The 25,451-nt window shown below is 42.6% G+C and overlaps 1 protein-coding gene across 4 annotated transcripts; it reads right to left on the minus strand.

Annotated features, from left to right (window-relative positions):
- Window positions 1-1,056: 1,056 nt before the first annotated feature.
- On the minus strand, window positions 1,057-24,451 carry STMND1 (stathmin domain containing 1). Of its 4 annotated transcripts, XM_077885776.1 has the most exons (7): window positions 24,327-24,451; window positions 23,127-23,261; window positions 21,570-21,640; window positions 14,913-15,084; window positions 10,130-10,281; window positions 2,155-2,283; window positions 1,057-1,554 (listed from the first exon to the last, which is right to left on the minus strand). In XM_077885776.1, exons 2-7 carry the CDS (start codon window positions 23,155-23,157, stop codon window positions 1,273-1,275), a joined length of 837 nt encoding a protein of 278 aa, XP_077741902.1. In that variant the 5' UTR covers window positions 23,158-23,261; window positions 24,327-24,451; the 3' UTR covers window positions 1,057-1,272. The 4 variants fall into 4 exon arrangements, with proteins under 4 accessions (XP_077741902.1, XP_077741901.1, XP_077741904.1 ...); XM_077885775.1 differs by lacking the exon at window positions 24,327-24,451 and having other exon boundaries at window positions 23,127-23,718; XM_077885778.1 differs by lacking the exons at window positions 21,570-21,640; window positions 23,127-23,261; window positions 24,327-24,451 and adding an exon at window positions 23,827-23,952.
- Window positions 24,452-25,451: the final 1,000 nt, after the last annotated feature.

Below are 25,451 nucleotides of genomic sequence, written 5' to 3' on the forward strand. Positions count from 1 at the left end.
CCTGTTCAGCTCAAGTAGTGGGAGGAAGAGGGGGAAGAAGGGAACAGCCTGTGCAAAGACCCCAAGGCTAGGGACAGCATGCTGAGTTTGACAATAAAAAGTTCAGTGCAGGTGAGTTGTAAGAGCAGAGATCCTTACCAGGTGCAGAAAGGAGTCTTGACTTGATCTTGATAATGAAAGGAAGCCAAGAGAGGTGTTTTTTTTTTAAAAAAGATTTTATTCATTTATTCATGAGAAACACACACAGAATCAGAGACACAGGCAGAGAAGAAGCATGTTCCCTGCGAGGAGCCTGATGCAGGACTCAATCCCAGGACCCTGGGATCATGACCTGAGCCAAAGGCAGACGCCCAATCACTGAGCCACCCAGGTGCCCCCAAGAGAGGGTTTTAACCAGAGGACTCTGATATAAAGATCAACAAGAATTGTGATCCAGTTGAAGGATGGTTGGGTGGTGAGAGGGGATGCATGTGACAAGGCGTGGGGGGGATCTTCCCAACGGAGATGTATCAGACCTCATCAGTGGTTGGATGTGGATGGTAAAGCAGAGGGAAGGACCCAGCCTAATCCCAAGAAGCTAAGGGACAGGAATTCAGCTCAGAGTGCCCACAGGGAAGCAAGCCTAGGGTCTCCTCCCAGCTCACCCTCTCCTGGACTCTCTCTCATTCCCTAGACCTAACAAAAGTTTTTCTTTCTTCTTACTTAATTCTCAGAATTGGATATTGTTTGCTTATACTATATGGATGAAGCTATAACTCCACCAGCTTCAAGATACCGCTTTAACCCTTCCCAACATGAAAAGTGTTAAAAGAAATAACTGAACACACAGATCAGAAGCATACAGGTCATTAACATGCATAAAACACATCCCTGTAGTTTGTCGGAAGGGACCCTCAGAGGATGGGCACAGCGCAGGGCCCAGAGCCAAAAAGAAGGGTTTCATCTGGCACAAGCACATTGATATAAGCTGGAAAGTATTCATAAAGACATCTTCACAATGTCTAAAGCTTCACTGGAGGAGAAAGCCAACTTTATAATATGGAAGTGAGTCAAATCTTGTTTTTTTTTTTTTTTTTTTTCCCCTTTTGCTAGCATCGGCATTGAATTCCCTCAGCTGAGTTCAGCTCGGGCAGCTCATGCAATCCTTCCTCACCCCTCACCCCCAGGGCAACCCAGTGGGGTGAGTTCAGGCCTTCAGAAAAGCACAAGACAGACGAGAGTGTCACAAGTGGGGACAATGGGTGCTGCTTCATGAGATTCCAGCAAGGTGACCTATTCAAACACATCATCCACTTGGTTGTAGGACAAGTCTGACTCCACCACCCCAAACCCTTCATAACCAAAGTTTCTTTCACTTGAGGATGTATTGCTTTTCTTCCTCTTCAAGGGCCTTCCCCCCTGTGGTTGGGGAGGCTCAACCACCACCGAACCCACAGCATCCAGTCCTTGGCCAAAGGGAACCTCAGCCCTACCCCTCTGGGCTGCATCCGAATGATTGGCCGGGGACAAAAGTCGGTCGCTCCTTAGCCTTTTTCGTATGTCTTCTTCTTTAGTCTGAAAAGCAGTATGAAAGAATAAAAATGAGCCCAAATAACTTCCTCCTGAATATGCCTGAAAAGAGCCTGGGTGGCTTTTCCATTTCATCACTGGATCACTCAACAAACATTAGGTTGAGGCATGGCAGTGGAAGGCAGACACAGGCCAAGGTAGGTAGGCCTTGGTCTCTCTGAGCGGCCAGGTAAGGGGTGGAGACAGGGGCTGGTGGCCCACAGCTGTGAAGGTGGCCTCCCCGCAGGATGGGGGACAGAGAATGGTGGGGACTGGTGTCCTCTGATGGTCTGCACGGCCTTCCCTCCACTTCCAGCCTCCACCCCACACCTCCTCCCACTCCCACCCCAACTGGAGCCCTTTACTTTCCACATGAAGAAAACCCCATCCTCAGAAGTGAGCATTGCTTCCCGAGGCTACATCGATGGAACCAGCATCTGGCCAGCTTCAAGCTGTTGCTCGACTCCTCCACCACACAAAGAATTAAGGTAAAATTAAACAGCACAGGAAGCCCACAAGTACTTAATTCGAATCTTAGAGCAGCAGGTGGGAAAGGCCCCTGGAGCGCAGGTCAGCGGGGCGCAGGCTCCCGGGGAGCTCGGGTACCTTCCTGCGGCTCTCCACCGCCCGCATCTTCTCTTCCAGATCGTTCATCGTGAAAGCCTTTGCTTCCTTTTTGATCTTAAGCTTTTTCAGCCTGGCTGGTGGCTTTCTCAGCGGCATCGTCGTGCTTACCTGGAGGAAGACAGTTTTCCAAAGGGAGAAATGGACTGTATTCACTGGTGGAGGAGAGAGCCAGGAGGGGTGCGGAACACGGTGCAAATGTCGATCCTAAGAATCTAAACAGATATGTTGGCAGAGCTACAAACCACAATGTGGACGCTGGTAACAATAGAACTAATTCCTTAAAAAAAAATCTATTAGATGCCTAGAAGGGGAAAAAAAACAGGCTCTTCCTGAAATCCATGAAAAAATGCAAAGGTGTTCTGGAACCCCATGAAGGCTCACAAGAAGAAAACATTTGGGAGAAGAAGCACAAGGCAGATGAGCGATGAACACGTAGTTCATGGTAAAAACTGAAATCTGGGGGCGCCTGGGTGGTTCAGCTCATTAAGTGTGTGCCTTTGGTTCGAGCCATGATCGCAGGGGCCTGGGATGGAGGCCCCCTCTCCCTCTCCCTCTGCCCCTCCTCCTGCTTGTGTACTTTCTCTCTCTCAAATAAATAAATAAATAAAATCTTTAAAAAAATACTTACATCTGATAGTATTGTAATATTCCACAGGCTCCAAATGCCTTTCATTTGGGATCGAGATGGGTTTTTCTGGGTCTCGTGCGGGAGAGAATTCACAATTACTGAGCAGCGACACTGGGCTAGCCTTTGCTGTCAGTACTTGGAGAAGGTTCTCATGACAGCAGGACAAATCCCCAACTATTTCACATGACTGACTACCCTCTCTGTAGTTCAAGGCAGCGATAGTGACGTTCTGATTACAATTTCCAGTTATGAAAGAATTAAATTGTTGTAGAGGGTTTGTAAAGAAAGTTCTAAATACGTGTTTTTTCTTTTTAAAAATTAATTTTTCATAACCTACGTCGCTCATGAAAAAGTAAAGTGATATATAAATAGTCTTCTGTTTAACCACCTGGCCCCCTAGTTGTATTCATCAGCATAAACTATTTGAAAGAGTCTGGTATGTGTCTTCTCCACACGCATGTACTCATCTACCTTTGTATGTGCAGGACATCTGTAATGTTAAACCAAACAGAAATGGGATTATACCCCCACCAGGCTCTGCAATTTGCTTTCTTCACTTGGTTTCTTTGGACATCCTTCGAGGTCAGACTATATAGATTTATGACAAGTGGGGAAGGTCTCAACGAACTCCAGGGCTTCATTATAAATAAACTGATTATTCTAGGCAATTTCTCTAAAGACTCATAAAGATCAAGAACCTATTGATATCCGATGTAATATCTAAGAGACCGTCTCTTTATGCTGTAAAACTGCCAGTACTGAGAAAATACACCCAACAGAGAGGTAGTAGCCTAACATAGTAGAAAAAGATACCAGAACAAGACTCAGACAGACCTAGGTTTGAGCCCTGGCTTGGCCACGGGGTGTTTCTGTGGCAGTTCTCAAGCTCCGTAGGCCTTGCTTTCATCATTTTAAAAATGGGGTTAACATTTATTTCACGGGATTTTCTATTTTAAGGAGTTATACAGTAATCACTCAGGAAATGGTAATTACATTTCATTCAGTGAAAGCAGTAACTTTTAAATCTTAAAAAAAAATTCATTAAAAGATTTTATTTCCTTGAGAGAGAGAGAGAGAGAGAGAGTGAGAAAACACAAGCGGTGGGTGGGGGCAAGGGGTGGGAGGAGAGGGGAAGCAGGCTCCCTGCTGAGCAGGGAGCCCAACATGGGGCTCCATCCCAGGACCCTGGGATCACAACCTGAGCCGAAGGCAGATGCTTAACCACCTGAGCCCCCAAGCAGTGACTTTTTTTAATGAAGTTTTAAATTTTAATTCCAGTATAGTTAACATGCAGTGTAATATTATTTCAGGTGTACAATCTAGTGATTCAACACTTAAATACACCACCCAGTGCTCATTACTGAGCCTTCCTGAATCCATCATGTGTTTCCCCCATCTCCCATCCACCACCCACCTCCTCTCTGGTAACTATCAGTTTGTTCTTATAGTTAAGAGTGTTTCTTGGCTTGTGCTCTCTTTTTTTTTCCCTTTGCTCATATGTTTTGTTTCTTAAATTCCACATATGAGTGAAATCATATGGTATTTGTCTTTCTCAGATTGGCTGGTTTCTTAGTATAATGCTCTCTAGCTCCATCTATGTCGTCGCAAATGGCAAGATTTCATTCTTTTTTATGGTTAATATTTCATTGTGTATATATACTACCTCTTATTCATCCATTCATCAGTTGATGGACACTTGGGCCATTTCCATAATTTGGCTATTATAGATGATGCTGCTAAAAACATTGGGATGCGTGTATCCCTTTGAATTAGTGTTTTTGTATTTTTTGAGTAAATACCCAGTAGTACAATTACTGGATCATGGGGGGGGGGTCTATTTTTAACTTTTTGAGGAACCTCCATACTCTTTTCCACAGTGGCTACATCAGTTTGCATTCCCACCAACAGTGCACGAGGGTTTCCCTTTCTCCACATCCTCACCAACACCTGTTGTTTCCTCTGTTTTTGATTTTAGCCATCTTGACAGGTGTGAGGTGATCTCTCATTGTGGTTTTTTAAAAAAGATTTCTTTATTTATTCATGAGACACACAGGCACACACACACGGAGGGGGGGGGGCAGAGACACAGGCAGAGGGAGAAGCAGGATCCATGCAGGGAGCCCGATGTGGGACTTGATCCTGGATCCTGGGATCACACTCTGAGCCAAAGAGGACACTCAACTCCTGAGCTACCCAGGCGCCCCATCTCATTTTGGTTTTGATTTGCATTTCCCTGATGATGAGTGATGTTGAGCAACTTTCCCTGGGTCTGTTGGCCATCTGGACGTCTTCTTTGGAGAGATGTCTGTTCATGTCTTCAAGCACTGACTTTTTTCAATGACAGCACACAGAATCATCACCAAGTTACAGTATTTGTCTTGAATGGTAGGAATGGAAACCCAGATCACAGGGGCCAGCAGGAGGCCTGAGCTTTAACCTGAGTTGACCACTAATTCCCACGGTGTCACCTGAGACAAGGTACTTCTTTTCTTTGGACTCTTATTTCCTCACATGTAGAAATAACGAAGAGGGTGAGAACCACGGGGTTCCTTTCAGCTTTAAGAACCATGATTCCCGGAAAGCCTTTCAGAGGGAAGCATTTGTTGAAGTTTTGGCTCAGTTACAGCCATCAGACAGTTTTATGTGGTGAGAAGTTTTTCACTACATGAAAACTGCGGGCTGTTTGTCAAAGCAAGCTCCCCCTCCCCCATCACTGTATTATTTTTATGACAATTGGCTCTCAGGCTCCCTGCTGGCAAAAGCCATTTGCTGCAAAGAGGGATGTTCTTGCTGTAGTGGTTCAGCTAAAGATACTGTGAAATTAGTATGAAAACAGTTTTTTAGGGAAGTTCACTCATCGAGGGCTAAAAGAACATGAAATGCTAATCCCAGATTCAGTGAAGAAAGACTGTAAGGCTTTACACAGAAGTCTGAATCTTGACTAAAGGAGTAGATAGGAAGTTCTGAGAGACTTGGGATTTCTGGTCTGGGTGGACTCTTCCTGTGGCTTTCTCCTAGCTATACCTACAAAATCAAGTACTTCCTCTCACTTCTGGAAGTTAATCCTACCTGTGCAGGCTTCATTCTTTCCTGAGTTTGACATTTTAGGTAAAAGCCTTGCAAGACCCAAAGGAAAATATCTGCATTCCTTTCCACTGGATTTTATGAAGTCAGGATTTACCAACTGTTGGCACTTAAAAATAACAATGGTCACATTACACATAGAGAAGTGCTACTACTAGAAACTCTAAAAAACCGGCCTACAAAACCTACTGAAGTTACTAGTTCAATTATTGTCTTTAAGAATACCAGCAGAAGTATTGCCACCCCAAAGATGCTGTGATAGGGTTTGGAACTTGTTTCCAGCCAACCTTGCTGGCAGCCACTCTGGATTCCTTGGAGCTGCCCTAATTAACTGTTGACCTGCAGATGAACCCACCTTGGCCATGTTCCCTCACCAAAGTCTGGTGCCCAGAATGGGTCAGAGCTTCTAGGAGACCTGCCATTCCTGCCCTGTCCCTGTGAGACCTCCCAGGCCAAGCCACCACATTAGTTGGCATTAATCCTACCAGGTGCATGTTTTCCTCCTTCAAAAACTCCCCAGGAGGTTCAACAAATACTGTTAGAGACTCTGATGCAAGAGGAATCAATTTCCTGACTGCACTGAAGGTTACCAAGCACAGAGGTTGCCCAGAGAAGGGAATCAACTTTGACCAGAGACAGAAGGAGTCGATAGAGAAATTAGAGTCTTATGTTTGGAGACCCTGGGCATGCTAAGAGGCAGGGAGAAATGAGTTTGGGATAAAAGATGCCTCAAATGGATGATACCAACGTGGATTAATGAGAGCCAGTTACATCTCTTATAGAGATCTATACCAATCCAAACACATAGCTACATGTGTATATAAAGTCTGTACATATTTATCATACAACCACTTAGGTCTCTTTAGAATGTTTTAAAGTATCCTGAAAGATACTCTTTGTCTGATATTTCACTTAATATTATATTCCTTACATATCATTACAATTCCTTCCAAATGAGAGTAAACTCTTAGTACGAATCTGCTTGGAAGCATGTTATCTACAGTGAAGGGGGAGGCACTAGGGAATTGCTGTAATACTTGCCAACAAGCAAATGATAAAAAGAAGAAAAGATGAACAGGGGCCTGAGGTGGACAAATACCCCTGTGGGCCTCCAGGGAGAGAGACTGGCCCGCAGGCTGGTCTCCTTATTCAGTGGATGAGTGGAGGACCCTCAGTTTATAGCATCTTTTCTTATATTTCACTCTGCATGAGAAGCAAAATAAAGAAGGGGATGGATCTAACATTCACTTGTATTTATACTCTTGGTCTATATAAGAAATCTTGTTTTTAAAGTTTTCTCACATTTATTATTCCATTTCTCCCCTAATGTTTGATTTAAAAGATTTTTTTGGTACCAAAGAAGAAATTGTGTCACATGTCTAGTTGGCTTCATCGCACTGTAGTAACTAACATTAATATCCTTTTGCTTTGTATTTTTAGCCAATTTTATCATCTGTTCTTTTTTTTTCTGAAAAAATATTATTAAATATTGGATAGTTAAAAGTGTGAACTGCCTAATAATATTTCTGCTCTCAGTATGTTCCTTCTTTCAGGATTTACTCATCTTTCTACATTGGCCTCCTAACTTTTCCTAAAATATGAAGATGTCTGATATACATTTGCTCTCAGCTACACCTGAATTGAGAGACTCTACCTCTGATACTGAGCAATTCTATCTCTCCTTCATTTCCATATATTCCTAGGTATACCCTTAGTCCTCTACCTGAAAATATGTTATTATAACATTATGATAACATATTTATAACATTATAATAACATATTTTCAGGAAGGTTTTAGAGTTCATTTTCATAGTGAATGGGGGAATTTAATTTCAGAAGATTTAATTCTGGGGTGCCTGGATGGCTCAGAGGTTGAGTGTTTGCCTTTGGCTCAGGTTGTGATCCCGGGGTCTTCAGATTGAATCCCGCATCAGGCTCCTTGCAGGGAGCCTGGTTCTCCCTCTGTCTATGTCTCTGCCTCTCTCTATGTGTCTCTCATGAATAAATAAATAAAATCTTTTTTTAAAAAAAGCTGTAATTCTTTCCAGCTTTAGGATGAATTAGACGGTTGTGTGCACACGTTGGTAGAATCCTCAGGGGTGGTTCTCAACCTGGACTGTCCACTGGAGTCACTTGGGAGCTTTCAAAAACACTATAGCCAGAGCTCACCCCCAGCCACTGGTCCCAGGTGGGACCTGGGCACTGGGGTTTTTAAAAGCATCCGAGGTGATTCGAATGTGCAGCCAGGTTAAGGACCATGGCCCTCAGCAATAAAACACAGCTGTGTAGCTGTGTTGCTGCAGGTCTGGATTATGCTGGGACATCACGACCTAATTGCAAAGCAAAAAGCAAAAGAAATGAAATGTGTTATTCTTGCCTACCTCTGTGGTCCTGCCACATTTAAATCTTTTTGAGAACACTCCAGCTAGGCTCCTAACAACCATTCCATTTCTATATCATATGAACACAGTCCTCATCCTGGGCTCACTTAATGATGTCATTGAAAGTCAAGCCCATAGTTTTCATTTTTCAATAGATACATTTCTTTCACAACGTAGTTTATGTTAATTAACCTTGTCGGTGCCCTTTTAAGGAAGGTCTCAGTCTGAACTCATTCTTCTCTGGAGTTTGAATCACTGAAAAATGTTTTAATTCTATTCCCCTTGCTGTTAGCATCAGGGTTCTACAGCATTTCCCTAAAGGAGGCATCACTTAGCTACTGAAAGTTTCCACAATCCCTCCTCCTCCAGATTACTCTCCTGTCTTTTTCCTTTTGACACAACTTCCTTTTTTTCTGACCCCTGGAGACTCACCCACAACTAGGAAAAAAAATCTCTCCCCTCCTTTTCCATGTTAAAGACCCTTCTTCTAGTACTTTCAAATAAGATACGGCATTCTAAAGTGCCTTGTATCACAATAGCGTGGCCCAGACGTAAACTGCCATTTTACTGGCATTATCTTTTCCATTATATAATCTCTTTTTACCTTTCCTTGCCCCCTACATCCGCTTATTATTGGCAGCCTGATGATATCATTCATGAGGCTTAGCAATCTCCTCTCTTTTCCCCAAATACCTTCTGCAGGACTTATTTTCTTCTTCAAAAGAAAAATGCTACTTTGGCTTTTATTCATGAGTTCTCAGCATTTCCTACACCCAGAGAAGGAAATTACCTTTATTCAAATACTTAAGTGACTTGGTCTAGGTGGCAAACTTGATTTACATAATGCATTTTTTTTTATTCCCAGTTGATTGTTTTCTACAAGACTGGGATGGGCAACCATGGAGGAGCCTTTGATGTTAACCTCTAGTCCCTATTTCCATCATTTCTGTGTCTTTCTTTTCTTTCTCATTCATTTCTCCTTAGGTTTCTTTTCTCCTTAATTCTTCTTTTCATCTTGTTGAGGATGACTAGGGCTGCCTGGGAGCTTTGGTTAACAAGCAAACAAAAGAGAGAACAGAACAAAACAGCAGCAACAACAAAACCTGCCATCCTCTTCATGGGTTTAGACAGAACTTATTAAAAAATTAAGGACTCGAGACTTGGGCCACAACCAGTTAAAATCAAAATTAAAATACTGCTCACACTATGATGATCAGTTGGATGAATCAACAATGAATCAACAAGGAAAAAACAAGAATATGAGGATTTTTGTCATTGTATTCATTTTCTTATGTTTGACCCCAGGTTGTGTAGATATACATGTGTAAGCATATCTATTATAGTTTTGGCAGTCATGCCTATTTTCCTATTTCCTATTTTCTTAAATCAGAGTTCAGTTTTATAGTCATAATACCTAGTATACAGGCAATGCTTAATAAAAATTGTTCAAAGAATGAAGGTATGTTATTCAATGGGGCTTACTGTCTCTCAAATTCAGTAAAACCCAAGATATGTTTTGTTGGGCTCATTAATCATTGAAGATTGGGGTATTCTTGGGCTGTCTGGGTGGCTCAATCAGTGGAACATGCAGCTCTAGTCTTGGGATCATGAATTCAAGCCTCATTTTGGATGTAGAGATTGCTTAAATAAATAAGCTTTAAAAAATGAATAGAGTACTTCCTAAATCTGTAGAGAAGGATGATGTGTTGACAGGTGAGAGAATTTATGGGAGAAAAACTGGCTTAGCTAAAGGTCACAATTTGCATGTTGACTCGAAGATTTTGGGGATTCTAACTCGTGATCGATCATATTCTATTGCTATTATTAACAATAAGCTAATGCTAATTATGGAATTACTTGCCATGACATCATAGGATTCTCCATTTCTAAATACTTTGCTGTGGCTTTGTATTATTCCTTGAACAATTAATTCCTCCAGAATGTCTGATGACTTTTGTCGCTCTCGGCTTTCTAGGGGTTGGGGTTTATGGATTAATCCACTGGTCACTAGGTCTAAGGGAAAAGAAAAAAGAAAGAATAAAAATTTAAGTATGAACATTTTATCAATCAGATGCTAAATAGATGCCTTATAAATCATGCTACTTAACTAAATCTTAATCTCAACACTCTTACCTACATATGTTTCCATTATAAATCTTTGAATCATTTCAAGTTCAAATTTTTAATGTTCTTACAGAGGATACACATCAGCATAATATACTATTTACTTAGCAGGCCCCATATTAACATAACAAAAAGTCTTTTTCATGTGCTGCTATGTACTACTTTTTTGTTATAACAACACTTATACACTTGAGTATGACTACTTGGGTTCTTTACACTAATTATGAAGCTAAAGCGCAGCTAAGCAGAAGATATCCTTCCAGTGACTCCTCTGAGTTGCAGTTTGGTTTCTATGCTTTGTATACAAAGGATAAACAGTGTGATGTTGCCAAGAGACTTCTAGTTCTGCAACCTTGAGTTTACAATGACGCCATCTGCTAAATCTATGTAAGAGCATGCTTTTTTGAAAAGGGTATTTGAACCAAATCACAATTGAAGTCAAATGATATCAGCTAAATATTTATTATTGATTCTAAAAATGGCACTGAAACATTTTCTTGGGAAGCCTTTATAACCAGTACTAAGCCTCCCCACAGCTACAAATCACCCAATTCTACAAACAAGCAAGCAAGCATCTGTTTTTACAGACTCACATCATACAATAAAGGTGCAATGAGGAGTCCTCAGACGTGAGCTACCTTCTATTTTGTAATCATCGGGAAGTCCTGAGAGTAACCAAATTCATCCCATCTAGTAGACAGAGTCTTTTTATGAAAACTGATCTCACTGGTTAACAAAGACAGTTTTCACGAATGTGCAGGGAAAAGATTGCAAAACACACACACACACACACATGCACACTAACCAGATGTCTCTCACTTCAGAATATTCACAAATCAACTATAATCTCATTTCTCGTCCAGTGCTGTGTCTTCTAGTGTTTGAAATAGACTCAATGTTCACTTTAAAGAGCTATATACAGATTTTGGTACAGAATGGCAAAGCATGTGTTTCAGGTGGGTAAACTAGTAAGCTAGAGCTTGAAACAATAGAAAAAAACTCAATAAAAAGAGGTAAATTATCTTCAAAGAATTAGAAGGATTTTTAAAAGATATTTATTTAATTATTCACGAGAGACACAGAGAGAGAGGCAGACATAGGCAGAGGGAGAAGCAGGCTCCCTGCGCAGAACCTGATGCGGGACTCCATCCCAGGACCTCGAGATCACGACCTGAGCCAAAAGCAGACACTCAACCACTGAACCACCCAGGCATCCCAGAAGGATTTTGTTTTTTTTTTATTTTTAGAAGGTGAGCTTATCTGGAAAGGTCAAAATAATAATTAACTATTTACTGAGCACTTATGTGCCTGGCATCATATTAGATATTTTATATACTTTATAACATTGTGAATTCTATGATTCTCTATCATATAAATAAACTATATGAGAGAGGTGAATTAACTTGTGTAAGGCGACATGAGTAAGAAGAGAACCAACTAGGATTTAAATCCATGAATGTCATACGTACTTCAGTACCTATGTTCTCAGCCACCTCACTGCATTCTCTAAGGTCAAGGAAAGAGCTCCACTGTGTGGTCCATTTCCCTCCCAGGATGTTTCTAAAGAGAATGTCATCGTTGATGACTATCACTAACATTATACAATTGTTACATTATTAAAATGATTATGAAATAAAAAAATAATTAACTATCTCAATCAATTATTTTTCTGAGTCCACCCAAATGCTGGCTGGACATTGACAGTGGCTGACCTACAGCGAGACCCCTTGCTATGGCAGTCATTGCAACTAAATCCTCATGATTTCCTGGGACACTGAAGACGATTGGAGGAGTGTTTGAAAGTGACATTAAGCTTCTTTCAGCTTATGAAAGTAGTACATGCTTATCATAATAAACTTGGGAAATATAGAAAAGAATAAAAAAAGGAAAAAAAATGCGATCCTCTTACCATTCAGAGATTACCACGATTGATATATCAAATTCTATTTTTGCAAATTTGACATCATACTGAACATACAATTATGTTTCCTATGCATTTAACATATAAATTAGCATTTTCTCACAAGGTTAAAAATTCTTCATAAGTGTCAAGAGTGAAGCTATACAAGAAAACGAAAGTAAATTCATCTTTAACTCTGGCATAGGAAAAGGCTTTCTAACTATGACTCAAAATCCAGATTCAGTAAAAGAAAAGATTGATAAATTTTACATTAAAATAGTTTGCAAGGCAAAAAAGAAAAAAAAAAGCAATAAAGTTCAAGTGCACACATTGCGAACCTCCTGATTTGATATACTAAACAGAGTACAGTATCATTTTTGGTATTTTTGCTCAAAATGGATAACCTGAAACTAATCGTGAGGAAATATCAAACACAAACTGAGGAAGTTTCTATCAAATAAAATGGCTTATATCTCCAGATACATCAATCTGATAAAAGACAAAGAAAAGCTGAGGGACCGGCTCCAGATAAAAGAAGAAAAAGACCACATGATACCTAAATTAAACATGAGATTCTGGATTAGATCTCGAACTGGAAATTTATTTATAAAGGACATTTGTGAGACAATTGATACAACTTGAATATGCAGATGAGATAATGCACTGCATAAGGGGTAATTTGCTGATTGTGATCCTTGTACTGTGATTATACAAAGACTATCTTTGTTTTAGGAAACATACTGGTGTACTTAGGAGTACAGTGTCATTATGTCTAGGATTTGCTCTCAGAAAAAAAAATCTATGTGTGTGTGTGAGAGAGAGAGGGACAGAGAGGGACCACGATGCATACAATTATATCACATACAAATGTGGCATAATGTTAGCATTTAGGGAATCTGGGGGGAAAGAATACAGGTATTTATTTTTTTGCAACTTTACTTACATTTGACATTATTCATAATAAGAAGTTTGTTTTTTGTTTTTTTTTTAAAGGAAAGACTTGGGAAGTGTTCCTGTGAAACTTGAAATCTGTAACAAATACTCTAAAGACGGGCAGAGCAGGGATGCAGAAAAGAGACAGGAAAGAAATCAGGCAGAGGACAAATATAAAGCTTAGGGCACTGGCTCTTATTCATTCCATGGCAAAGTCTCTCCTGGAAACTAATCTACACCACATTTTGGGAACACCTGCTTTATTATTTTCTCAAAGACTTTATTTATTCATGAAAGGCACAGAGACATAGGCAGGGGAGAGAAGCAGGCTCCCTGCGGGGACCCCAACGGGGGACTCAACCCAGGACCTGAGCTGAAGGCAGATGCTCCACCACTGAGCCACTCAGGTGCCCCTGGAAACACCTGCTTGAATATTTCCACTCCTTCTACAGGCTGGTGTGTCTGACAGCACTAGCCCGCTGGACAGAGTGACTGATGGTACCCCAGGTCCCTGTGCAGTCCTGACAGTCCTTAGTCTGTGAGCGCCATAGACACTGTCCAGGAGGGATTCCCAGCGACAGAATTATCAGCAAGAAGAACTATACATTCTGGCCTGACACGCAGAGAGAGGAGGGGCCTCTCTGCTGTCCACCCCCACCCTTCCCACCGTCCTCTGAGGTCACGTCTGCCTCACATCAGAACCACAAGATCAAGGCTAATCTGAAATCTATCACAAGTAGAGTGAGCCACCAAAGTCCTAGGGAAAGAATCTCATTTACAAACCCATCTATTTCCTAGGGAAGACAGGACAGTGGTGAGGAGTGACACGAAAGCCTTCCCCTCAAATAAAACAGAGCACATTCCCTTGAGTTCTGTCGAGTTCAGTTTGTCTCAGAAGCTGACAAAATATAACTAGGGGCTCTTCAATCAACACCAGGGGGGTAACTTCAGTAAAGCCAAAACCACCATGGGAAAAACCAAAATAGTTTCTAAGGGGCACGCCAGGTCATAATCACTTGTTCCGTGTTTCTGAAAGATGATTGTTTTGTATACTTGGTGATCCTTTGAATGGGAGACAGAGGGGAAACAGTTTGATGTAGGTTTTCTATATATTTTTTCAAATGTAGAACTTTCTCTTGGAGAGATGTGAATACAGCAGAAGTTTACAGGAATTTCACCACAGCCTGTGTGACTCCTATTCCCAAGGCCTATTCCCAACTGCCAGCAAGGGCTCTCGGCTTAAAAAAAAAAAAAAAAAAAGAAAGAAAGAAAGAAAAAGAAAAAGAAAAAAAAACAAGATGGTTTTGTGTGTGTGTTTTTAAAGACTTTATTTATTCATGAGAGGAGGCAGAGACATAGGCAGAGAGACAAGCAGGCTCCCTGCAAGAAGCCTGATGCAGGGACTCGATCCCAGGACCCCGGGATCACAACCTGAGCCAAAGGCAGATGCTCAACCACTGAGCCACCTCCCCAGCATCCCCCAAGATGGTTTCAATTGTTTTATCTACAAGATGATTAATGGTTTGCATTATTTATTCAAATAATGAAGGCCTAAAGCCACACCTTAATGTCTCAGAGATAGGGACTTTGCCATCTGGGGCACTGCCTGGCCCACAAAACTGTGATGAAAGGGTTGTGAACACACATCATACAATGTAATGATGAATATAAAAATGAGGGCTGTTACCTGAATTTATTCTTCCGTTTCTTTCACTAAGTGATGGGGAACTTTCTGGTATGGTTCCAGGTAAGCTTCCCAGGTTTTCCAGGCCGTTGGGGCTGCTCCTTGAATCCTTGGGAAATGCAGCTTCATCTTGGGGCCTGCAGCCCTCCCCAGAATGAGTCACGGGGATGTCAGCCTGCGAAAGGGAACCGTTTCATGAGAGTCAAGATTTCTTAGAAAACAGTTTCTTTAAGGGCCTTGAGATAGCATGATTATCCTGGATTACCCAGGTGTAACCACCAGTGTCCTTACAAGGCAGAGGCAGACAGAGACGTGACTACAGAAGTGGAGAAGGTGATGTGCCAGGAATGCAGAGACTCATCAAAGATGTTACTGGCAGCGGAGGGAGGAAGGGCCACCAGCCAAGGAGTGAGAGCAGTGCAACTCTAGAAGCCAGGACATGCAAGGAAGAGGATTCTTTCCTCACAGCCCCTGAAAGGAAAGAGCCCTGCCAACACCTTCACTTGAGCCCAGTGGAACTGATTGTGGACTTCAGATCTCCTGAAGTGGAAGAGAATAAAACTGTATGGTAGTGAGCCACCAAATGTATGATAATTTGTCATAGCAGCCATAGAAATGAATATAGTGTCTACAGGAATCTATCAGATACAAGCTACTATGCTGAGCACCCCAGATGACGCCACAATTAAAGCGTTAAGCGTGAAAAGTAAAGATATCGCTGTGTAAAAAAAAGGTTTTTTTAAGTGAAAGTATCTTTATTGTTTTTGTTGATTAAAAAATACAGGCTCCTTGTAAACATAAATAATATATAAGGAAATTATTGATGATCAGTCTATGTGTTGACTAAGCTAGTCCATATAGTATTATTACTCAATCAAACATGAATCTAGGTGCTGTGGTGAAGGTATTTGGTAAATGTGGTTAATGTCTTCAGTCAGTTGACTAAGTAAAAGAGAGTATCCTTGATAATCTGGGTGGGCCTCATCCAATCAGTTGAAGGTCTTAAGAGTAGAATTGAGATTTCCCTGAGGAAGGAGTTCATTCTGTGGACTGCACCTTGAGTGCCAGCCTGTCCTTTCTGACCACTTATGCTATTGTGTGGATTTTGGACTTGCCTAGCCAGCCCTCATAATTGCATAAGCCAATTCCTTGTAATCTATCTATCTATCTATCTATCTATCTATCTATCTATCTATCTATTATCTCTCTCTCTCTATCTATCCAGCCTCCAGCCATAATTTTGATTCTGTTCTTTTGGTAGAAATAGAATGATCAGAAACACAGTAGAAAGTAAGCACCATTCCCTAGACAAATGCACTATTAACATCTCAGTATGTAACTTCTCAGATGTGTTTGCTCAAAGAAATATAATCTTTAAAAACAAATTGGAATTGGCTAATTAGCACCTGAAAAGATGCTCAATTTCACTAGTCAGTAAGGACTGCAAGACCAAAACCAGAAAGGGAGACTACCTCACTTCCACCAGGATGACTATAATGATAAAACCACAGAATAAGTGTGAACAGGCATGTGGAGAAAATGGAACTTTCATACAGTGCTGTGGGAATGTAAAATGGTGCACCCACTTTGAAAAACAGTTTTCTCAAAAAGTCAAAAAGAGAGTTAGCCTTTGATCCCAAAACTCCACTTCTCAGTATATAGACCCAAGCAAAATGAAAACATATGTCTATACAAAACCTGGCACACAAATGTTCAAAATTAATATTCATAATATCTAAAAAAGTAGAAACACCCCAAATGTCAATCAACTGATGAATGGGTAAATAAAATGTAGTCTATCCAGACCAAGGGATATTATTTGGCAGTAAAATGAGATAAAGTACTGATGTATGCTGCTACATAGGTGACATTTGAAAACATTATGCTGAGTGAAAATAGCCAGATGTAAAGATCGATCCATTTACCAAACATTCAGAATAGGCAAATTAATAGAAACAGAGTATAAATTTAGTGGTTGCTTAGGAAGTGGAGGTTGGCCACTAATGGATAGTGGTTTCTTTTGTGGGGAGGATAAAACTACTCTAAAATTAGATTGTGGTGATGACTATGGAGTGTGCATTTTAACTGGGTGAATTGTATGATATGTGGATTATATTTTAATAAAGATATTTATGAATCAAATAAATCAGGCTATATATTAAATGGTATTGTATTATATTTCTGTAACTTGTTTTTTTTCCCATTAACAATATATCAGAGACATTTGCTTATATCAGTATATATAGGTCTACCTCATTCTCCTTAATGGTGGGGAGTAGTCATTTACTTGATGACTGTAGCATAGTCTATTACATAATATACCACAGTTTGTTTAACCAATTCTTCTTCTCCTCTGAGTATTTGAGGGCCCCAGGATCCCACCTCCAAACCCCACTATTTCCAGCAATGCCCTGAAACACTAAATACCACATTGTATCTTGTTGGGGCAGCAGAAGGTGTCAAAGAAGAAAAGATGCTTGAATTGGGTCTTGATGAATGAGTTTCCAGTTGGCAAGATGAAAAGGTCATTCTAGACAGAGGCTAAGCACAAACGAAGCCAGGATATGAAACAATATTGTGAGCATATGAACTTGAATTCTTCCAGTGGAGCAGAATCAGAGGAAGGCAGAAAGGGTAGGTGCTGAGGTAGGAAAGAGAAGTTAAAGAGTTTGATTTTATTTTAAATGTAACAGAAATCCTACAAAGGAAGTAAAATAAAATGATCAGGAATGTGTTTTTAGAAAAATCACTGGGGTTAGTTCAAACTAGGGGAGCTGAAGGAAGCAATGAAGAGACAGAGGAGGGCAGCCAGTAACAATGATGGCAATTGTCCAGGTGAGGTCCTATTGAATATGAATTAGGACAGTGGCAGTGACACTGGGAGATAGAGTTGGGCCCGGAAACATTAGGAAGGAAGACAGCACACTTCTCAGAACTTCCATTTAAAGGAGAGGGTTTTCTCTGGTTAAAAGTTATGACTCCAGGGACTAAACAGAAAGCATTTCGTTTGGGAAAACTGAATTAAAGAAATAGGACATCAGCATGAAACTCTTGGTACTCCCACAATAAAAATCATGGAAATTAAAAATATATATATAAGCACATTTGTTCACTTTCTGGAAGCTCTCCAAAGTACTTTCAAATCCCTCAGAGGCTAAAGTAGAAATCACAGCAGCTAGGTCATGGCAGCTCCAACACCTTCAAGGTCTTGTCATTCAATTAGGGATTCTCCTATGTTCCTAGGGAGACCCACATAGCTCCTTATCACCATCTTTACATAGCACAATCGCTCCAGCTAAATCAACATCACTTCATTGTGCTGAGGGTTAATTAGTTCTGTGCTTCAAGATTACACGGGAAGGCATGAAAAAGCGACCAACTGAACAAACAAACCAGTAAGCAAACAAAAAGTCAACAGAGTTGAAATACAAATGGCATAAGGAGAAAGCATGAGAGCAACTATGTGCTTTTCTTTCCCTCCCTGTTTGTCTTTCTTCATAGACACAGTTACTGCCGTGTAGTTCCTGTACAGAAAGCTGACCCAGGAAAAGTCCTAACGTATATTATGTATTATTATAATTATCCTATAACTAAAATCTTATTCTATCAGAGTCTTTCTCTTTCACGTGCGCAGACACATTTATACACACACATATCACAAATATATAAAAATATATATTGTTACATATAACAAAAGGAAAGGAGACTGATGCTTTTTCAGGGGCTCACAGTTCATACTGAGGGTAAAGCAAAGATCGTGTTAGGTATTCTTGCCCCTCTTTCCAAATAAAATACTAAAAACCAGCATCTGCACTGACAGGTAATTTCACAAGTTGTTTTGTTTTGCACACCCTTTGTTTCTTGAGCCTAGCAAGGCACAGAGTTAAACACAGGGATGAATTTTGCCATTTAACATTTCCCATTGGAGACCTTGAAAAATTAAACAACAACAACAAAAATGTCCATATTGGAGCTGAGAGCAAATTTGAATATTCTCAATTTCAATGGTAGTTTTTCACAAGTGCCACAACCCATAATGATCTCCCAATGGCTTCATCAAAGCCATGAATGCTTCACCCATGTATGCTTCCTTAGATCCAGTCTGCCTTCAAGATCTGTTAGCGACCACAGCTTAAATGGTAACAGATGAAACACAATCTTTTGACATAAAATAACATATACCAGCCTTCGGCCCTCATGAGCAGAAATGTCAAGTTTTTCTCTTTGGAAAACTAAGAATGCCTTTCTAATATCTTATCTATGTGCAACACATTCTAGAAATTTTAACCAAATTTCATAACCTAGGCTTGAGAATAGACAGAGTTCAAAGACCAGAGATATTTACAAATTAATTATGTTATTTATGCCTCTCAGGGATATGGCAAAACAGTTTTCTTGTTCTTTTTAATTCACGCAGGGTGTATATGTTCACACCAATGAGAAGTCTATGGTGCTGGCGGAAGGGGTGGGGAGGTGGGCGGGAGGTTTTATTTTTTCTTTGAGATGCAGTTGTAGCAGAAATACAGATTCAAGAAGTTTCCATATTTTGTATTGGTTCCATACATCAATGATTCCATACATCAATGATCCATACATCAATGATTTATATACATCATTGTCTTGGGGATAAAATCTAATCAATTTTAGTTTGTTTTATATATTTTTAAAAATATTTTATTTACTTATTCATGAGAGACACAGAGACAGAGGCAGAGACATAGGAAGAGGGAGGAGAAGCAGGTTCCATGCAGGGAGCCCGATATGGGACTCTGGTATCATGCTCTGAGCCAAAGACAGATGCTCAACCACTGAACCACCCAGGCATCCCAAATCTTATCAATTTTAGACAGAATTGAAAAGCAGTGAATGCTAAGCTAGCAGCTACACATGGGAACCATCAGCATTCCAAAAAAGGTATTACTTTTAACTACAGAGAGAGTTGTTTTGTTTGTTGTGGGTCTGGAGGTACTATAGGTTGTGTTCTAAAGCTTTTGGGAAACACATTGCCAGTTTGGAGTCATTTGTCAAGTGTCCCCTGAGCTGGAATCTTAAATCACATTATTGGCAGGTGCATTTTATAAATGTATTTGTCTTTAGACATGTAGGAAAAAACTATTCTTCAAAACTTGATTTTTCTAGCTTACATCTAGTGAGTGGTAAAAACAAATAGCAACCCTCCAAAAAACACCCCAGAATATCATCTTTTAAAATTTTGGACTGGTCAAGGTCACTTAGTCCTGTTTACTGGTGATAAATAAGACTTTTCTTGTCAAAGATTAGGTAAGATCTGTGAAAGGTCCTTAGAGATTATCTATTTCAATCTAGTCTGTTCCCTCTCATAATAAGCCCGGAACTCGGAGTTCATCATACAGAAGAACATTTCTCCAACTGAGAAAAGTTTCCAGGGTTTTTCTAATTATGCATTATTTTATTACTGTGTCTTTTTAGCACTTTAGACTAAGATACAAGGGAGGAGAAAGCCAGTAGGCAGGTCTCAAGAAGTTCGACCCAGAATTTTTAAAGTTGTACCACTACGAAACATAAATATTTCAAGCAAGCAAGCATGTTCATCTCATTTTAAAGACACCAGTGAACTACTGAACTTTCAGCCTGTGCATTTAGGAAGTTAGCAAAAGCAGCAGTGTTCTGATAGCTGGAGAGCATTTAATTAATAATCATACATTTGCTGGATCAGATTTCCAAAGTCAAAGTGTTTGGGGTGGGGAAGGATGGATATGCCTGAATCGACTCTGAGTCGATTCCAGGCTATTTTAATATTGAATTTCCTCCTTGCTGACTGTCATTAGTTTAGTTATGTGACTAGGAGATAAGAAGATACCAAGCAGGAGCCAGGAGGGACATGGAGTCACTCAAGCAATGTTTGTTAGCGCCTGGTCTGCATCAGGCACTGTAGTAAGCGTGGGAGACACAAAGACAAAAAACCATTTCCTGTCCTCAAGAAGGTAGTAACTCAGGATGGGAAGCAGATAAGAAAACAGAAAATAAATACAATAGATGTTTTGAAACATGGTAGGAGAAGGTGTAAGGTTAACTCTGCCAGCATGGTGGCAATAGCAGGGGTGAGGGGGACAGAGGCAGGAAGGGGGTCTTGAGTTGTCTTGAAAGATGGGTATATATTTGCATGCGGTCCCTCAGGGAGGAGGGGGGAATCTGAAGGGAGGGTAAGCAACAGGTGCAAAAGCATGGAGATAGAGACCGAATGGGTTTGGAGAGCAATGAGTAGTGAGATTTGAATGAGAAATGAGTGTGGGAAGAGATGAAGCAGGGGAATGTGACAGGAGGCAGCTCAAGGATGGCTGGTAAGATGCGCTAAGGATTTAGGATTTTATCTTACATAAATCACTGTGATAACGACAGTTGTACTAACTCATATTAAACACTTATTCTGTGCCAGGCATTGGTATGATCATTTCCCGTGGATTTAATCTCTGTTGACAACTCTATAAAATAGCTAGTATTAGAATTACCCTCATTTTACAGATAAGCACAGAGAGGTTACATAACTTGACCAAAGTCACCCAACTAACAGTGAACCCAGAAATCAAACTGAAGTAATGATATTCTTGACCACTGGTTTGTATAACTACCTAATGGGTTGGCAACTGTTTAGTCACCAGAGGATGACATATCAGATTTTACCTTAGAACGATTGCTCTCAAGGTCATGCAGAAGCCTGGAGCACAGGTCGGGGTGGGCAGTGGAGGAAGGATCTAGAGAGACCAGTTAGGAGACTCAACAAAAATCCAACAGAGAGGTAATGACTTTCATACCCAGGGAATTCAGGAAAAAACACAGAAACCCTCCGAAGCCTGAGGAAGCTTGGCTTATAGGGACCTAATGGATCTGACATGCAGAGGATTGTCTTTTTAGCATTTCCTCCTGCTCTATGCAACAACATCATTTTCAGTAATAACCATGAAATGAAACAAATGATAATGGCCAGATAAGAAACACGAATAGTGAAAATTTCCTTCTGTGGAAGTCTTATACACATTCATGACAGTAAAGTAAATTAAAAAATAAAGATTTTTTCGTGCAAAAAAGACAAAGGCACAATAAGTTAATATTTTAAATCACGTTAATATAGTTTTTGGAAAAAGGGAGAAAATGTATTCCTATATATTCATCCAAAGCAGTAATGAGTAATAAAGACGACCAAATTGTTTCTAAGAAGCCCATAAATCTATGAGGCAGAAGGAGCTTTTTTTAAAAAGAGGATTTATTTATTTATTTGAGAGCCAGAGAGAGAGCCAGAGAGAGCACAAGTAAGAGAGAGAGAAAGGGTGTGTGAGCACAAGCAGGGAAAGGGCAGAGGAAGAAGCAGGCTCCTGTCTAAGCAGGGAGCCCAATGTGGGGCTCCATCCCCAGACCCCGGGATTATGACCTGAGCCAAAGGCAGATGCTTAAGGGACTGAGCCCCCCAGGCGCCCCCCAGAAGGAGCTTTAAACAAACATTTACCACGTGAGAAGGGAGCATCACAGGGGTAGTGTTTGGGCTCAGTGCTGAAGGATAAGTAGGAATTCATCAGGTGAGCTGACTGGAAATGGGAGTCTGGGGAGGGCATTCCAGGAAGAGGGAATGGCATGGGGAACAGCATGGAACCATGTTGATAACTGGAGGAAGGGAGCACTGCAGGTTCCTGAGGAAGAGCCGAGAGTCTGCGAATGTTTGTAACTGGACAAGATAATGTTAGAAAGACCAGCGGGACCATGTGTAAAAGGTTTTGCACACTCCAGGGAATTTTTTCTTAGAAAGACAAGTGGTAGTGTAGGGCACAGATGGGGTAGGGTGCCAATGGGAGAGGCAGGAAGACCCAGTAAGAGGTAATAGGACCCTAAAGTCAGAAGAGGCAGTTGGGATAGAAAATAGAAAACAGTGTCACCATGGGTGGGCACCAGGGCCTAAGCCCAAGTCTCTGGTTTGTTTTATGATGTGCTCCAAGAACCCAGCATGTGTGCCACACACACAGTAGGTGCTGTAAGTGGCACCAAATGGCATCTTGCACTTTGTCTACTGAAAGAAAGGTGTGCTCTTTAGACAGTAGCTCCAAAAAGGTCCTTTCGAAAGGGTGACCGTAAACCCTGGTTTTCTGCAGACTGTATGAGCTTAAATCAGGCCCAGCCAATTTGTTAATAGTGTTCCTTTTCACTCTTAAAAGTATCTTGCTTTGATGACAGATTATATGGTAATATTACCTTTGGGTGACCCCTCTCCAACGTATACCATTGTGGGTTCCCAGCTTCATTCGTGGAATACTGATGGTGGTGAGGATGGGGAGACATCCTGGAGCTCATTTCTGCCGGGACCAACCCATCCCTCCATGCCCCACTCTGGAAAAAATTCCCCTTTGTGTCTCCAGAAGAATCATGGGGTTTGCAACCGAGAGGGAGAGAGAAAGAGAGAAGAGAGAGAGAGCATTGGAATGAGAGTCTTGAAAATCAGATTCTATCTCCGGCTCTGCCCCCAAATAAGCTGGGCAGCCTCAGGCAAGACGTCCACCTCTCTGGGTCCTCAGGGGGAAGCGAGAGGGCACAGCCAGACGAAGGCCTCTAAAATCTCTTTGAGCGCCAAGTAGTCCTCAAAGGGCCCCCTTTCCGGAATCCAACGGAGTGTGACGGCTCCCAGGAGCTCCGCTCAGCAGCCCCAGCTCCGTACAGAACACACCTGCTCCCCCTGCCTCTGCTCGAGGTGTGATCACCTTCTCAGGCTCTTGAAACACAAAAGGCTCTCAAAGCTGGGCCTCTGGCCGCAGGAGTCTCGGGGAAGGGGGCAGTTGCCCCCAGCCCGCCCACCCACTGACGGGCACCCAGCTGCGGGCCACTCCAGCCCCGCTCCCCGCCCCAAGCCTGGCAAAAGGCTTTCTGCCCACTTCGAGGTCGTGCGTGTTCGTTTTACCTTAAATCCCTCTTCCCAGCCCTTCCTGGGCGCGGGCACGCGTCTCTGGTCCTCCGCAGCCTGGGAAGGTCCGCAGCCCATGCTCGCCCTCCCGGGGTGCCCGCTGCTGCGCCCCTGCGCCCCCGCCCCCGCGGCTGCGCCCCTGCACCCCAGCTGCTGAGCCCCAGCACCCCCGCCCCGGCTGCTGCGCCCCTGCACCCCAGCTGCTGAGCCCCTGCACCCCCGCCCCGGCTGCTGCGCCCCTGCACCCCAGCTGCTGAGCCCCTGCACCCCCGCCCCTGCACCCCCCGCTACAGAGCCCCTGCACCCCCGCTGCTGAGCCCCTGCACCCCCGCCCCGGCTGCTGCGCCCCTGCACCCCAGCTGCTGAGCCCCTGCACCCCCGCCCCAGCTGCTGCGCCCCTGCACCCCCGCTGCTGAGCCCCTGCACCCCCGCCCCAGCTGCTGTGCCCCTGCGCCCCCGCCCCCGCGGCTGCGCCCCTGCACCCCCGCCTCTCCCACCTCCCGCACCCGGAGCCCGGGCTGGAGGCGCTCGGCAGCCGGGCAGTTGCCGGGATCTGTTGCCACAATAAACCGCCAGACGCAGACGCGGCCCCGGCCCTGCGCGGCGGCGGGACTTGAGTGACTGGAACCTGGGAGATCCGAGGCGCCGGACTCACAACTCGGATGCGAACCCCAGGGAGTGACGGGTGGGAGGAGCCGCCGCCCGGCCGAGTCCGCTTTCCAAAGGGCCCTCCGGGACGCTGGGGGCCGTGCGGGGGGCGGGGGGGCCCGACTGGCGCCAGCGGCTCCGAGGGGCGGGAGGTGCAGACGGACAGACGGACGGACCCCGACGGCGGAGTCACAGGCCGACCCGGGGGGGACCGTCACGCACCCAGAAACCGCAGGACGAAGACCTCCAGGCCTTCGGTTCGTGACAGCTCGGCAGGCGCGAAACGGGCCGTGCAAGTCGTTTTTATGGAAACTGCATTTGATGAGCTGTCAGTGGTCAGGAAGGTGCCGGGCTGTGCATATTGGTCGCGGAGAATTAAATGAAAATGGTGTAATCCACCAAAAGAGACAGACCGGGAAGACCGCTCACCTAAGCAACAAGTTCTTTCCTAGATTTTTCTTTTTCCTTTTTTTGCCCTATTACTTTTTTTTTAAAGATTTTTTAATTTACTCATGAGAGACACACAGAGAGAGGCAGAGACGCAGGCAGAGGGAGAAGCAGACTCCGTGCAGGGAGCCCGATGCGGGACTCGATCCCGGGTCTCCAGGATCAGGCCCTGAGCCGAAGGCAGGCGCTAAACTGCTGAGCCACCCAGGGATCCCCTTTTGCCTTATTTTTAATTAATTTTTATTTTCAAGAATTAAAAAAAAAAAAGCTGATATCATCTATCAACCCCTTATTTTACAGGCTGGAAACCCCAAGCTCAGAGAGGTTGAATGACTCAGATTGGGGTGGGGAGGCTAGCTCCGGAGTGATCTGGAATGAGGAACCGGTGGCCTGACTCAGTGGGTCCATGAAGCCACAACACCAGGAAAATTCTAGTAAGGATTCTTGGAAATGTAAAAATCCTGGATCCTTCCTGGGAAATTACTGGTCAGCTCTGTTAGAAGAGGCTGATTATTTTCTTAGGGCAT

This window comes from Canis aureus, chromosome 37 (assembly GCF_053574225.1).
Source record: "Canis aureus isolate CA01 chromosome 37, VMU_Caureus_v.1.0, whole genome shotgun sequence".
Classification (NCBI taxonomy): domain Eukaryota; kingdom Metazoa; phylum Chordata; class Mammalia; order Carnivora; family Canidae; genus Canis; species Canis aureus.